Below are 15053 nucleotides of genomic sequence, written 5' to 3' on the forward strand. Positions count from 1 at the left end.
AACACCTCCTGAGTGATCCGGCCTATCCACAGATGCCTAAACCTATAGTCAAAATTAATAAAATCTATATAAGAACCGCCTTCATCCTGTCTGAAACCTTGGTACAAATGAAAACTATTTAGAAATGACAGAGAAAAATAAGAAAACCAGATCCGTATTCATGGGCGGGGTATGGGGTTTGACATTCCCCCAGACGGAATTTTTGTCCGACTCGTAAAAACGTAAAAAAATCAATAGAAGCAAATTTTTGATGCGTTTTTAAAGTATTTTTATGCCCTCTCCCCTGCAAAAAAATCTTGGATATCCCCTTGAAGAGAATTATGTTTACTTATACAAAAAAGAAAATTTAACAATAATTCTGGTTTAAAGTTGAGAATCAGAGTCTAGTTTATAAAATGTTGATTTTCAATCATTTTTTAGCATTATGATCAAAAATGCCAAAATGAAATGTCATGCGAATGAGAGTTTCGGACACCGTTCATCCCCTGTTTAAAATTCAACGCAATGAATAACGCTAATAGACAAATTATACAAAAAAGACCGCATGTGTTCCTGCAGTTGCTGTTCATCTTGAAAGTCGTTCTTGCCAAATTTCAGATTTAACCAATTCTTGCTTTTGAATTTTAAACAAATTTTAATAGTTTTAATAGTTGAATTTTAATAGTTTGGTCAAGACCCTCATCAAAAAAAATATTTTAAGTGGCCAAATACTCAATATTTGTTATAGATTGCTATACTAAGAAAAAAATCTTGCTAATACAACCTTTTGTACTACGCTTAAAGATTTCAAGGCGTGTTGGTTTAACGCGAAGGTTGAAACATTATTTAACCTACTCTGCTTTAAGAAGCATATATTTTGCTCTGATTCCGAATAATAGCAATTATTGTTCTCTAGTATACTTATCTACATTTGAAAGCCATGTTTATTTTACAAAATAAATCCCAAAGAATCCTGAAACTTTTTATTCCTTCACCTATTGCCCTCCCAAATAAGTCTTCTACACTATCATTGTATGCTAATCTAGATATACTTCCAGTCTTTCGACGGTTTACTTTTGGAGCAATTCTTTTCAAATTTTTTTTATGACATCAAGAGATTACCGCCATATTACCTCAACCAAAGTGTATTCTCCTAGTCGCAAGATTTACATAATTATAACACTAAACAGAAAAGAGTATCTACATTGAGAAGTATAGTTCTGAGAGATCTGAATTTGCTCCTTTTGTGTAGAGTGCTGGGATGCTTACAAGGATCAAAATGAAAAATTCACTTCTATCCAATTAATATAAAGGAATCATAAAGTCCATTTAGTTGAAAATTATCTTTAATTTTGGGTCTATTTAATAATATGAAGTTATTTGTATGCTTTGTTGCTCTGGTTGAATGTGCTATTTTTGAACCTCGGCGAATGTCCATATTTGAATCTCGGCTATTTTTTACTATTAATTTATATTCAATAATAATGAAACTTTTAATATTTTTTTATGAATCTTGGGCTAGCTGCTACTTTCATATTACATTTGTGCCATTGTATCTTTGCCTTTGTGTTTATCTTTATACTGTAGTGTTATTTGTTATTTTATCTTTGTCTAAGCCTACTTTTTCGAGCTTGTATCACCAGGGGCCTATGTCAAATATATACGTATATATATAGATATGTGAATAATATAATGATTGAATTTCAACTTGTAAAGGAAGCTTTGCAAGGAAATTTATGGCAATCCAAAATTCGAAAAATAACCAAATATGATTTATATATATATTTTTTTAATTTTCCGAACTGTGAGTATTTCCTAACTTAGGAAGATATATAATATATTTTTTAAGGCAAAGAAGCAGAATCTCAATGGAACAACTCAAGTTCTATTTCCAGTCCGACAACACCATCAACTTTAAAACTATCTTCATCTGCAGATTACCTCATTCCAACAGATGTAAAAGGTAAGTAAATAAGTACAAAGCTAGTTATTTCACATGAAATTAAAGACAGAGATTGAACACAATGTTGCCGATACTTGTGCTAAAATCTGATTAGTGCTTACCTGAAATCGTTAACAGTTCAAAAGATATAAATTGTTAACAATCCTATGAAGCCTTTTTGATATTTCTTATCAACTCGTATTTCTATTAAGTTTTTCTGTCACAATAGATGAGCGAGTCGCCCATTTATAAGAATATTTTTGTCGATTTTCCGTCAAGCTTAAGTATCATTTGAGAAAATTATTAGTTAACTTCAGTTTATTTTTAATATCATATTTAGGGTTATCATGGATATGAAGGTTGCTGGTGCCGACTCAACCCCTGCCCTTCTACTTGTTTCACTAAAGTTTAATTCTTTCGTAAAAATGCTTCGAGATTATGTGCTCATTTGATGTGTACTTAACGCAACAAAACAGAACTTAGCTAACTGTGAGGGAGACTGCCATCCCGTTAATCGCCACTCATTGTGCTAAATTTTAGCCTTTTATCTCAATTACCTCATATTCATAAGCTACTAAACTCTCAACCACTCAGCATCCATGTTACATATCTTCAATATCTAAATACCTGTCACCAAATGAAGCTACGTTCATGAGTGAATCTTCACCCTTTAACAATGCTCTGAAAACTTTCTCCTTTAAAATTTGGAACTATGGAAGGTCACCCATTTATAAGAATATTTTTGTCGATTTTCCGTCAAGCTTAAGTATCATTTGAGAAAATTATTAGTTAACTTAAGTTTATTTTTAATATCATATTTAGGGTTATCATGGATATGAAGGGTGCTGGTGCCGCCTCAACCCCTGCCCTCCTACTCGTTTCACTAAAGTTTAATTCTTCCGTAAAAATGCTTCGAGAATATGTGCTCATTTGATGTGTACTTAACGCAACAAAACAGAAATTAGCTAACTGTGATGGAGGCTGCCATCCCGTTAATCGCCACTCATTGTGCTAAATTTTAGCCTTTTATCTCAATTACCTCATATTCATAAGCTACTAAACTCTCAACCACTCAGCATCCATGTTACATATCTTCAATATCTAAATACATGTCACCAAATGAAGATACGTTCATGAGTGAATCTTCACCCTTTAACAATGCTCTGAAAACTTTCTCCTTTAAAATTGGGAACTATGGAAGGTGGGTTAGAGCTTGAAATTCACTTCTGGACTTTATTCCCCACCCAAGCAAGAAGAAGATAAACTGATACTCCCTACGCTGGTGTGCAATTATGCAATAGCAGATAACCATTAGTATAAATATATAGTATTTCACTTTGTACGGCCTGCACAGCTGTTTTTGAACAAATGCGTCACTGCACAGTAGTATGTTCTACTGTGTAAAATTTTCAGTTAATAGTATTTTGGACCTATTCGTGACAAAATTGTTTTGTTGGCCCTATCAATGCAAATATGGTAAGAATCTGCAGTTTGTAGTGGTGGGACCTCTTGACTTACTTAAAAAGGCACAAGAATTTAGAATCCTCGACCGATACCTTTTCTAATATTCTGCTACACCTGGTTCTGTATGATCACCTACTGTATAAGTATTGGGAAAAATATGTTCATGTTTTTGTAGATAGGGGTGTGGACGTGGCACCTCCACTCCAGTATTTTTAGAAATATTAAGCATGATAGTGTAAGCTTCATAAACGTTACACCAATTTTTGAGCCCGATTTGGCCACCCTTTAGTTACTTCTCATGAGGAAAAGACTATTAGTAATGTCTTTATCAAAAGCTGATTATTATACGCTTGAAATGTAAAATATTTTTATACATTCGATTGGTATGAGTCAGTTTAACTCAACTAAAAAGTCTGCAGATGCTGCTACGAATGTTATTTAACTACACCTTACTCAAGAAAACTGTTCTCATGTTAAAATTTGTATAGCTAATGAACCAAGTTAAAAATTGATAGTGTAGGACATATTCATCTGCAACTTCAAGAAAACGAGACGAAATCTAAATTTATCTTACCTCCTATAATAACATCAAAATTTTTGTCTGTTTTGAATTTTAGTACACTGACATTGCTAGCAGAATTGTTCCTAAAATGTTTCTCAGCGATTTTTTTATCTATAAAAGTTAAAACCAGATCGATGAGTTTTTCGAACAGATAACTCGTTTCAAGTGAAATACGACAATACGACTTGGCTTGTTGTTATAAAATACTACAAGATTGCAATGGGTTGGCCCTGGTAGGTTTCCTATGTTCAAATCTCGGCGTGTTTATCATGAGAGATCAAACAGTTCGTGGTGACTAACTGTAAGTAAGGAGTGACCGAAACTCGAGAAAACAGAATTTTGGTAACAATTAGTGCATCGAAAGAATTAGCTTTTTTTACTGATTCCGAATATACAAAATTGAAGAAGTTTAACGTTACCCGCCAAAAGCTAAGGAACTGAGAAAATTTGCCTGATTTTCAAAAAAGGACGGAAACACCCCCAAAAAGCAAAGTGGTCTTAATGAAAATCACACCACTAGATTAGTACATCAGAGAACCCTGCTGTAGGAGTTTACAGCTCCCATCTACATAAATGTGGGAGTTTGTACTTTCCACCAGAAGGAAGATCATGGGGCGTGTTTGTGCAAACACAATGCGTGTTTGTTTATTTATTTAAATTTATCCCCAGGAGTAACCGAATCGAACTAATGGTACAAGAATTTTGGGAGGGGGCTCATTCGAACAAAAATTATTCTAGTTCCCTCATTCAGGGATTAAAGGGGATTGGGTTGGAGCAAGTTATGATTTAAAAAAAAAAAAACTTCATTATGTTCAATTATTTATATGACGCAAGGACGTCTTGCGACTGCCATGTTTCACCAACTGCGCCACGAAAGAGTGGTATATTTTGCCATTTTATGGTCCCAAACTAATATCGATGGAAAATTCTAAGATAGCCCATCGATTTAATAGTATGGAAATTCAAAATAACCAAAATGCCAATTTTTTTCTTAAAATCCTGATTTCGTATAAACTAGGTTTATTAGTATGGCACTTTCTTAAATAATAATAGGAAGGAGAGTGATAAAAAAGCTTTCGCACCACACCCTTTAGAGCCAATAAAAATAAACTATTTCCCATTATTTTTTTTTTCATTGAACAATCGTCTTCTTTGCCCATGGTGGCAATATCTAAAAGTGTGTGAAAAAATTATAAAAATCGAGATCTGGAATACACTGATCGATGAGTATAAAATTACTTGTTAAACGTAAGGGGCACATGTCCAGAAACCCTGTTTTGGCTATAAAGCATTTCAGTGAAGCCTCAACACAGGGTTAATGTGTACATTTTACCGTGCTACTAAACATGGAAAAAAGTTATTCTTCTGGTTTTGATTACAAAGAAGAAAAAAAAAATCAAAACAAATATGTGGGGAACATATCCAGCTGTTGTTTATATTCTTGAAACAAGACAAGTCTGCGTATTTCAAATAACGCAAGCAGTAGTAGAAAAAAAAGCCCGAGAGCTTCTACTTTACAACCCAATTCCACTGGAAAAATACTCCATCTCGTTGGATTAGATTACCTTCAAAGAAGACTCCTTTTTTCGACGAAAAGAAAAAGACTAAGTGACAGTAAGTATGAATCTCACCAGACTAAGAAAAGAGCTACCAAAATGGTAAAGAAACAAAAAAGCGCACTCCACTTCACCGCTGGTATTACCTTTAAATCAGCTGAAATTCTTTAGCCCAATAGAAAAAATGTACAGCTCCTTGATTTTTTAGATTATTAATTTTTTTTTTCAAACAAAGGTAAAAAGCAAAACTGAACATCAAATAACAAACTAATCCTGCTTCCCAGTGTTAGTTTTCAAAATAAATGAAATTTGTTTTGTTTGTTTTAAAATTAAGTAATTTTGTACATTCAGCATAAGCAAAAATATTGGATTATTATGATGTATACCCAGTGGTCAAAACATTGTTTTTTAGAGTTTGTTTCTATTGCCGGGCTCTTTAACTACATTTGGTTACTGCGTTAAAAATTCTATTACAATTTAATCTATGGTTCTCATAAAAAGGCAGCAAACCCCTCCCCCTGTTTAACCCTATTTTTAAATTCCAGTTTTAAATTTTGTTAAAAGTCCTTCGATCACCTGAAAATATTCCTCGGTAAAGGGGTGATCTGAAATACGCATAAAGAAATTTATGGACACTTTTCTTACGGTTTTTAAGAAGAGTTCTTCGAGTAAACACATGTATTTTCATAGGACATAACCGACCCCTCAACTCCTCCCTCTTTCATGGAGGCAAACATGCAAATTTAATCTTTTTGTTAACATTTAAAGTATTTTAAAATAAGGAGACGGCTGTAACCCAGCAGCACCCATATTTCAAGTTTAGTCCAAAAATATTTCCTCCACATATGAAGAGGAAATAGGAAGGAAATTCTCCCCAATTTCTTTCAATATATGCCCGAAACTCGTTGAATCTTATAATATATAACACTAAAAAAGTACTCTTTTATGTTTCCAGACCAACCCTCTTCACCTACCCACCTCGCACCAGACCCATCATACCTCTCACCAAGAGATGCATTGGTCTGCCTCCCCAATACCGAGTACGCAACTATGCAGCGCTTTATATAATTTGTCAACCTGCCTTAGACTATAGGCGGGCGTTCCTTGTTTGCCTGTCATTTCAGGAAATCTGACGGTCCTGTGTCAATTTTAAATTCTTGGTCAACCTGTCCGAGACTCTAGCCGGGCGTGCTTTTCCAAAAGATAAAGCACAAATATTTGTCCAATAAGAGAATCATACTTACTCCTGCCGCTTACCCCTGCCATTAACCAAGCACTTGGAAAAACTGCAAGTCTCACCGTTCGCCTGTGAATCAAGGGGCTTGTTGGTCATGTGTCAATTCTATGACACGGTATTCCACCTAAGACTGCAAGAGACCAAGTTTATTAGGCTTAGGTTAATTTTTCACCTATTATTCCAAGCAAATTCAGTCTCCCATTTTGCATAAAAGTTCAGTGGACATCCTCCGTCACACGTCAACCCAAAATGAATCCGATCTTTCATCCTTAGTTCTATGACTATCTCCTGTAGTTCTGCCCTAGGAATGATGCATGGACGGATGGATGATAGACTTATCTATCAACAAGTGAAATGACATATTGTTTATACAGTCCTAAAAGGACTTCTGCCAGATTTGCCTCAAACCCAAACTATGTGTCTTTACATTTTTGTAAAGTTAGCCATGGCTTGATGCCCACAACTGCTTGATTTTCATCATGCTCCCAATTACTTGATTTTAACCTGATTTTGTATCTTCGGAAACAAATTCACCAAAGCACAGCATTATGGCTTCTGAAACTGGGAAGCAGAGTTTGTAGCTTTTTGATAAATCTGGATCAATAAACTATCTCAAAATTTTCACTCGATTTCCTTATGAAATTGTCGTGTTACGCCCCAAAATCAATGCTGAATTAATTGTATTGTTTTCAATATTTTTTGTTCTTATATAGAAAATATGATCTTTTGAAGAAAGTTCTATCAGCCCTAAATAAAAAAAATCCAAACTACGTACTGAATTGAAGAGATATAATGCAAAAAATATCATCTGATAGCTTTCACTGCCCCCTTAGCTCTAAAAAGCATACTTCAAGAAAGCGTGACATGTAGCAACGAATATTTCAAAGTCATTGGTCAAGCCACTTGATACATGTTTTTTATTAGTTATTTTTTATTGCTTTTAAGTAGGGAATTAACATGAATTAAACAGGGCCAACTAACCCATTTCTGTGATGGAAAAATGGAAGTGATAAATTCTGGGCCCATGCTTCAGATTAAGAAGGGTAGTAATATGTTATCACATTGCAGGAGCAACACTCAAGTTTTGTCCGGTTTGTTTGACACCGCCAATTTGGATATTAAGGATTCATCCTTTATGTTTTTTACGGAAAGTGTTGATCCCTGGCCGGATTGAAGAATAAGAAATTGACGAGTATGAGACTATATTTCAGAAAGCTTCGTTTAATTTTAGCCTGGAGCCAAGGAAGATGGTTTTCACTTACACTTAAGCCAGAGCCTATAATGTGTGAGCTAAAGTAGAGCTGAATAGTCTATGTCAGACGACTCTCTAAAGTAGTCTTGCCAAGTTGTCGTTTCTTCGAGCGGTGATTCTACTTTCGAAAGGAAAGCTCCGTTTTACTTTCAAATATCTTGTCAAGATTACAAATGGAAATGAAAGCAAGACAACATTCATAAAAGCTTGAAAAATTATATAATTTACTGACATTTTTTGTTTCGTCCTGACCACTGGCATGCGTTGGGACGTGAAAGAGGCAAGCAGTAGTTGTTTTATTAGTTATGCTTGGATACGATAGATTTTTGCAGTATATACCTTAAGTATAAAAAAAAATACTTAAATAATTTCTTTATTATTTTTCAGAAAACAAGTTATACAGTGAAAAGAGATGGGATTCAAAACCTGAAAAAAAGGGTAGGCCTGCTTCGTTTTTGTTTTACACCTTTGGTTGCTATAGGACAATACTATATAGAGATTACACCCTTAACTTAGTGAACGATTCAACACTTAAATTTGTCCACACTGAGTAAAATTTTGATGTGATAGACTCATCTGGCAAAGATAAAACACCAAATATTATCTGAAAAGGTTACAGTCAAATTAACTCGATAAGGGTCACACGTGACCCTTTAATTGAACACGGAGATAACTAGCCGCGTCCTCCAAGCCAGATTTTGATTCTATAAACATAATCTAACAGTGATGATCAGTAACAAAATTCAAACTTCCTTGGACACGGTTTTAGAGTGGAAAAGGCAGTAATTAAGATAACCAGCAGATCAAGTACCTTGTTTCTTATAAAACTATCATTTCCTATTCTGTACTTTTCATCAAGCACATTTTTTCCAAAATAATATTTTCCCCCTAAAAGGTAATCTCCCTAATCGCTAACAATTGTATTTAAGTACAAAATTTCTTTAACTACTTAGACAAGTGCTTAAGTGCAAACTTTGCAAGAATGCGGTAGACTATAATTACAACGCTCTGCGACCATCTGTTTGTGTTGTATTTTAATTTATTAGTTTCAAATTTGTTTTCTATGAACATATATAGAATTTTTCTATGGGAAAACCATATTTTCAATGGTTTTCATATTCGTCTATTAAAGACCATCCCACGTTTTCTAAGTTTGTGTAGCAAAACAAACCCCCAAACGGCCATTTTTTTTACACTTAGAAAATCAATTCGTATAAATTTATTTAGAAAAAAAAAGATCTGAACTTGCTACCTTATATAAGAAAGAAATTACCTAGACACATTTTAATATAATTTCATCTTTAAATACAATTTAGTTCTGACTTAAGTTACTTTAATTCAGGGTAAGAAATTAGGTTACTTAGAAGGAAAAAAGTCGAAACTTGTGACCATGTGTAACAAAAGAAATTGTCCTGTGGTGGCGCAGTGGGTTTGACCTTAGCTTGGTAATACGGGACCCAGAGATCGAATCATGCTGCAGAAATGCACTGCAGGGCCGACGCAGGGACCTTAGTAGTCAAGAAGCGTTGTTAATCTGATACAATACAATACAACAAAAGAAATTAATGAAACAAATTTTAGTTTTGTTGTCATCTTCAAACACAATTTTATTTGGAATTTGTTAATCTGGTTCAAAGTGGAAATTAAGCTACTTAGAAAAAAGAGCATGCACACATAAGCCTATACATTGAAACAAGACGAGACTTTTTATTGAATTTCTGCCTTATAGATATCACCAGAGAAGCATTTGTTGAAGCAAATCGCCCCCAAATGCCAACAGACGAAGTACCTTTAAATCCGTCATCGTTGCTAGTATCAGAAGGCTCCAAAAGAAAATTGTTAAAAATACCACAAGTACCACTTAGCGAAGAGCCAGAAGAGATTTCTAGTTATGAAGAAACCGAAATGTGTTTCTAGATGTTGGTGTTTATATTATAAAATGGCAAGGAGTAATAAATTTATCTTTTTTAAGTCTTAGTTTGTTAATGCTATGCAACAAAAGAAGTCGCTTTGCGAAACAAGCACAATCTCAAAGCAAGGAACTAATTTGCTATGGATGGACTATTACTAACTTGTGTACAAACTAGCTATTTTTAGACGAAAAAGGGAAATACAAATAAGAATCACTTACCAAAGACACATTCTGAGTCTTACTTATAAAAATAATTTTCAAAAATAAACTTCAATCGTCTTCAGAATCTTACTGAGGCTTAAAAAATACTTATCCTGCCTGTCTTTCTTGTTTTTCTGATACTATTCATTATGATGTCAAGATAAAAAAAAAGTGTCTGAAAACAACAAAATAAACAAACAAAAAAGAAATTAAATTTATATGAACAACAATATTATAAGTAAAAATTGAATCTAATGAAAATTGATGCAGCCGTTTAAAAGCGTTGACATAAAACATGTACAAAGTGCTTACTGGGATTGCTTAGGTACAAAGAATGTTCATTCAAATCAATTATATAGTTTTTGGTTGTTATAGCATGATTTTTAGACACTGGATATATGACGATAAGGTGTTTGCAATGTTTCTTCGATTATACCGTTACTTCTATGCTACAAAATCGTAAAAAAATATTTTGCTAATTTTTGGAGCCCAAGTTGATGACTACAAACTTGGTGCCGCATTAAGGCCGTGATTAAGTGAACTGATGGAACTCGAAAATCCCATGTTAAATTGAAAATTTATATTTAAAAAGTACTCAAGTATTCATTGGCGGAAGATGCCGCTTTTAATATCAGGCCATAGCTTCTTGAAGATGCTACAAAATGTTTGAAAGGATTTTGCTCTATTTCCTCTAATTGCTTAGAAATCTTAGAAAATGTCTAGGTCTTTTTCACAAGTGTACTCTATGAAGGATATTGTTTTTGGAACAAAATCGGTACTATCATGAGCAGAAGACAATAACCTGTAAGATGATTGGAACTATTTTTCGATGTGTTTTCCTGTTTTCTAACAGTCCCCTAGAATATTTTCAGCTACCTGAAATTTTTACAAGTCGGTTGCCACAAAGAATCGTTTCAGATCGCCGATAATAGCCCCTAGAGACCAAAATGACAAGCTGGTATAATCAACTGCTTGTTAATAGAGTGTGAAATTTTCATAAATTATTTCAATGCAATGAAGAAACCTAGAAATGAGAAATAGTCAGGAGCCTTCCGTAAAGTTGTGCACACAAAGCTGAAATCATGGGGAAAATTAAATCAAAGCGAGGTATGCAACTGCGAAACTGCGAAAAATTTGGGGATAGGCGAGTGGATAAAGAATCGAAAAGAGGCTAAGGCGGACTGTTGCATGGAAGTTGGAAAGAATGGTCAACCTCAAACGAGGCCACGACTACTTTTACCAAGTACAATGTCAGCTTGAATGTGCTCAGCTAGATACTTGCTTTTTCATGATTTTTACCCAGAAAGACTTCTACATTGAAAAGATAGACCGCGATCCAGGCTTTTGGACCGATAAGATTTTTCCAAAGCTAAAAGGATTCTTCATGGATGCTTTGATCCCAGAGTTCCACGGGGGCTTCCCATACGAGAGCCGTACTTATAAGATTAATCGTCTAGTACCGGTAACAGGAAAATTCATTTTCCTTACATTCTATCCTTCTTTGTATTTACATACTTAATTGTATTGTCATTTGAAATAAAATACCTTTGTTTATATTGCTTGTCCTCCAACTTTATCAAACAGTTCGTGGTAACGAACTGTAGTAAAGAGCGACCCAGCTCAACAGTAACCAAAACTCTAAAAAATGGAATTTTTGATACCAATAGCTACATCAAAAGAATCGCATTTTAATGCTGATTTTAAATATATAAGCTTCATCAAGTTTAATCTTACCCATCAAAAGTTATGAGCCTGAGAAAATTTGCTTTATTTTAGAAAATAGGGACAAACAACCCCTAAAAGTCATAGAACCCTACTGTAGAAGTTTCAAGCTCCTATCAACCAAAATATGGAATTTTGTATTTTTTGTCAGAAGGCAGATCACAGATGCGTGTTTATTTGTTTTTGTTTTTTGTGTTTTTTTCAGGGGTGATCGAATCGACCCAGTGGTCCTAGAATGTTGCAAAAGGGCTCATTCTAACGGAAATGAAAAGTTCCAGTGCCCTTTTTAAGTGACCAAAAAATCGGAGGGCAAATAGGCCCCCATCCCACGCTAATTATTTTCCCAAAGTAACCGGAACAAAATTCGGAGATAGCCATTTTATTCAGCGTAGTCGGAAATCCTTATAACTATGTCTTTTGGGACGACTTACTCCCCCACAGTCACCGTGGGAGGGGCTACAAGTTACAAACACTGACCAGTGCTTACATATAGTAATGATTATTGGGAAGTGTACAGACGTTTTCAGGGGCGTTTTCATTTGGTTGGGGGCAGGGGTTGAGAAGAGAGGGATATGCTGGGTGAACTTTTCATGGGGGAAGAAAATTTCCATGAAGGGAGCGCAGGATTTTCTAGCATTATTTAAAAAAAACAATGAAAAAATAAATATGACAAAGTTTCTTCAACTGAAAGTAAGGAGCAGCATTAAAACTTAAAAGGAACAGAAATTATTGCGCATATGAGGGGCTCACCTCTTCCTAATACCTCGCTCTTTACACTAAAGTATTTTTAGAAATTTCAACTATTTATTCTACGGCTTTTGTGATTCAGGGGTCATTCTTAAGAAATCGGGACAAAATTTAAGCTTTAACGTGAAGAGCGAGGTACTGACGAGGGGGTGAACCCCCTCATATATGTAATAAAAATATGAGAATACAGAAGTTCCTTACGTAAGCTAATTTGTAAGTTACGTAAATCTTTAACTAATAAAATTTATTTTTACTAATAAAAAAATTCGTAAAAAATTAGAAGTTCTAGTTGCCTTTTTAGGTTACCAAATAATCGGAGGGTAACTAGACCTCCTTCCCCGCTCCTTTTTTTCTCAAAATCATTCGATCAAAACTATGAGAAAGCCATTTTGCCAAAAAAAATAAATATGCAAATTTCGTTTTAATTATTCATCTGCGGAGAGCATAAATCAAAACATGCATTGATTAAAAAACGTTTAGAAATTAAATTAAATAAAAACAAGTGTTTTTTAACTTAAAGTAAGGAGTGACATTAAAACATGAAATGAACAGAAATTACTTCATATATGAAAGGGGCTGCTTCCTCATCAACGCCCCGCTCTTCACGCTAAAGTCTGACTCTTTCTCTTAACTCTATTTTTTAAAACAGTAAAAAACTTCAGCGTAAAGAGCGGGGCGTTCACGAGGAAGCAGTCCTTTTCATATACGAAGTAATTTCTGTTCGTTTTAAGTTTTAATGTCACTCCTTACTTTCAGTCATTTTTTTTTTATTTAATTTATAAGAAACCTTTCGTTTTCTAAGAATCCTCGAAGAAAGCTTTCAACTAATTTTGGTATTTAGTTTCGAATTAATCAACTGAGGTATTTTTAAATAGCCTATCCCTAGGAAAAAAAGTGGAAAAAACAATAAATTTTAAAATGCACTCTATGCATGCCGTCAATGTTGCATATACATGGGCATTTTGTACTTGAGAATGGTAGTGCTCTTTTGCTCATTTTCTCTTCTCCCTTGGTCGGTAACCAAGCTTTGCAAGACGCTGCCAAGTATATTACTATTTGTCGGCTGAAGCATCTCACCAAAGGAAGCTGTCAATCAAAACTTTTGACAAGACTTGATAATTGGTGCTATTTTAAGTTTTGACAACCGACGGTCTCTAGAGAATTAAAAGACAGAAGGCTAATCTAACTTCAATTTTGAAGCTCGATGTTTTCAAGTTTACTTAATCACGGCCTTAAGCTGCCAACGGTTCTCTCCATACCATTGCGTCTGATTTTGAGAGACAAAACTTACCCGAATATCTGAGACACAAGAAAGTTAACTCTAAACTTGCCTTTAATAAACAGCTATACGGTCTACCAAAGAGACCTGAAGACAAAAGTTGGGGACGACACCATTATGGAAATTAAAGAGCATTCATTTGCGTGACAAAAGTTTTTCATTTAGATCCTTGTTTTTTTATTTTTTTATTGCAGATTCAGATTCATTTATTCAAAAATTCATATTCATCAAAATCTTCAACTTGCCCAAATGGAGAGACAAGCTCGACTACTGGGTAAGACATATAAACAAAAATTAACAATCCTCGATTGATACACAACAAACAAAAAATAAACCATTGTTTCATCAATAAAAAAAAAGAAAAAGAAAACAGTATCTTTAATGAGGATATTTCAGGTGGAGTAACTGGAGTGAGGCCAAAATAAAACATAAAATAAAAAATTTTCACCAACCGTTCTTGCAGGCAGATTCCATTATATAACTTTTTAATCGTCTCTTGAAAGATCCTTTTGGTAACTCAACAAATTCATTTAATGAATATTTGTTGGCTATTGATGGGATCATATACCGGAGGTTGAAACGGGATCTTTCATTTTTCACAAGAGGTAGTTTATACGGGTTAACACATCTAGTTATCAGTGAATTTTGATGTTTGGACAGTAAATTCTGGTCAAAAAAGAAATTATGTACATGTCGAATCTTAAAAAACCAACTAGATAATAGGAGATGAGATTTCTGTGTAAGAGTCATTATTTCTAGAAACAGGTAAGAAGTACGTGTTTCAGAGTGGATATCTGTACTCCTCGGGTGTTGTAAAAACTTATCTAGAATTCGAATAGCTTTGTTTTGCAGGGTTTGTAGTGGTTTAATATGTGATTTAAAAGTCATCAAAAATATAGCTGAGCAATATTGGAGGTGTGCATCAATTAGGCAAAAATATAGGATTCTGAGAACCTTATATGAGAATAAAAATTTTAGCCGGTGGAGCAAACCTATATTTCTTGATAATTTTAGTCTCAACAACGAAATATGTGTTTTAAAATTCATGGTAGGGTCAAAAACGATACCTAAATATTTTGCTGTGTATACTCTTTTGATTTCATGAATAGTACCAATGGTAATTTTATTCAGAGAAATATTTTTCAACTTATGATTTGATCTTCCATAAATAATAAATTCTGTTTTCAAACAGTTCGTGGT

General features: G+C 34.1%; 1 protein-coding gene across 3 annotated transcripts in view; it reads left to right on the forward strand.

Moving 5' to 3' along the window:
* LOC136028895 (leukocyte tyrosine kinase receptor-like) overlaps positions 1-9963 on the forward strand; it is a 244527-nt gene extending 234564 nt beyond the window's left edge. For all 3 annotated transcript variants that reach the window (XM_065706861.1, XM_065706864.1, XM_065706871.1), the window contains 3 exons: positions 1829-1942; positions 8380-8430; positions 9722-9963. In XM_065706861.1, coding sequence (XP_065562933.1) covers positions 1829-1942; positions 8380-8430; positions 9722-9909 — 353 coding nt within the window. In that variant the 3' untranslated portion in view covers positions 9910-9963. The remainder of the gene's footprint in view (positions 1-1828; positions 1943-8379; positions 8431-9721) is intronic.
* The last annotated feature ends 5090 nt before the right edge of the window (positions 9964-15053 follow it).

Source organism: Artemia franciscana, chromosome 1, assembly GCF_032884065.1.
Source record: "Artemia franciscana chromosome 1, ASM3288406v1, whole genome shotgun sequence".
Taxonomy (NCBI): domain Eukaryota; kingdom Metazoa; phylum Arthropoda; class Branchiopoda; order Anostraca; family Artemiidae; genus Artemia; species Artemia franciscana.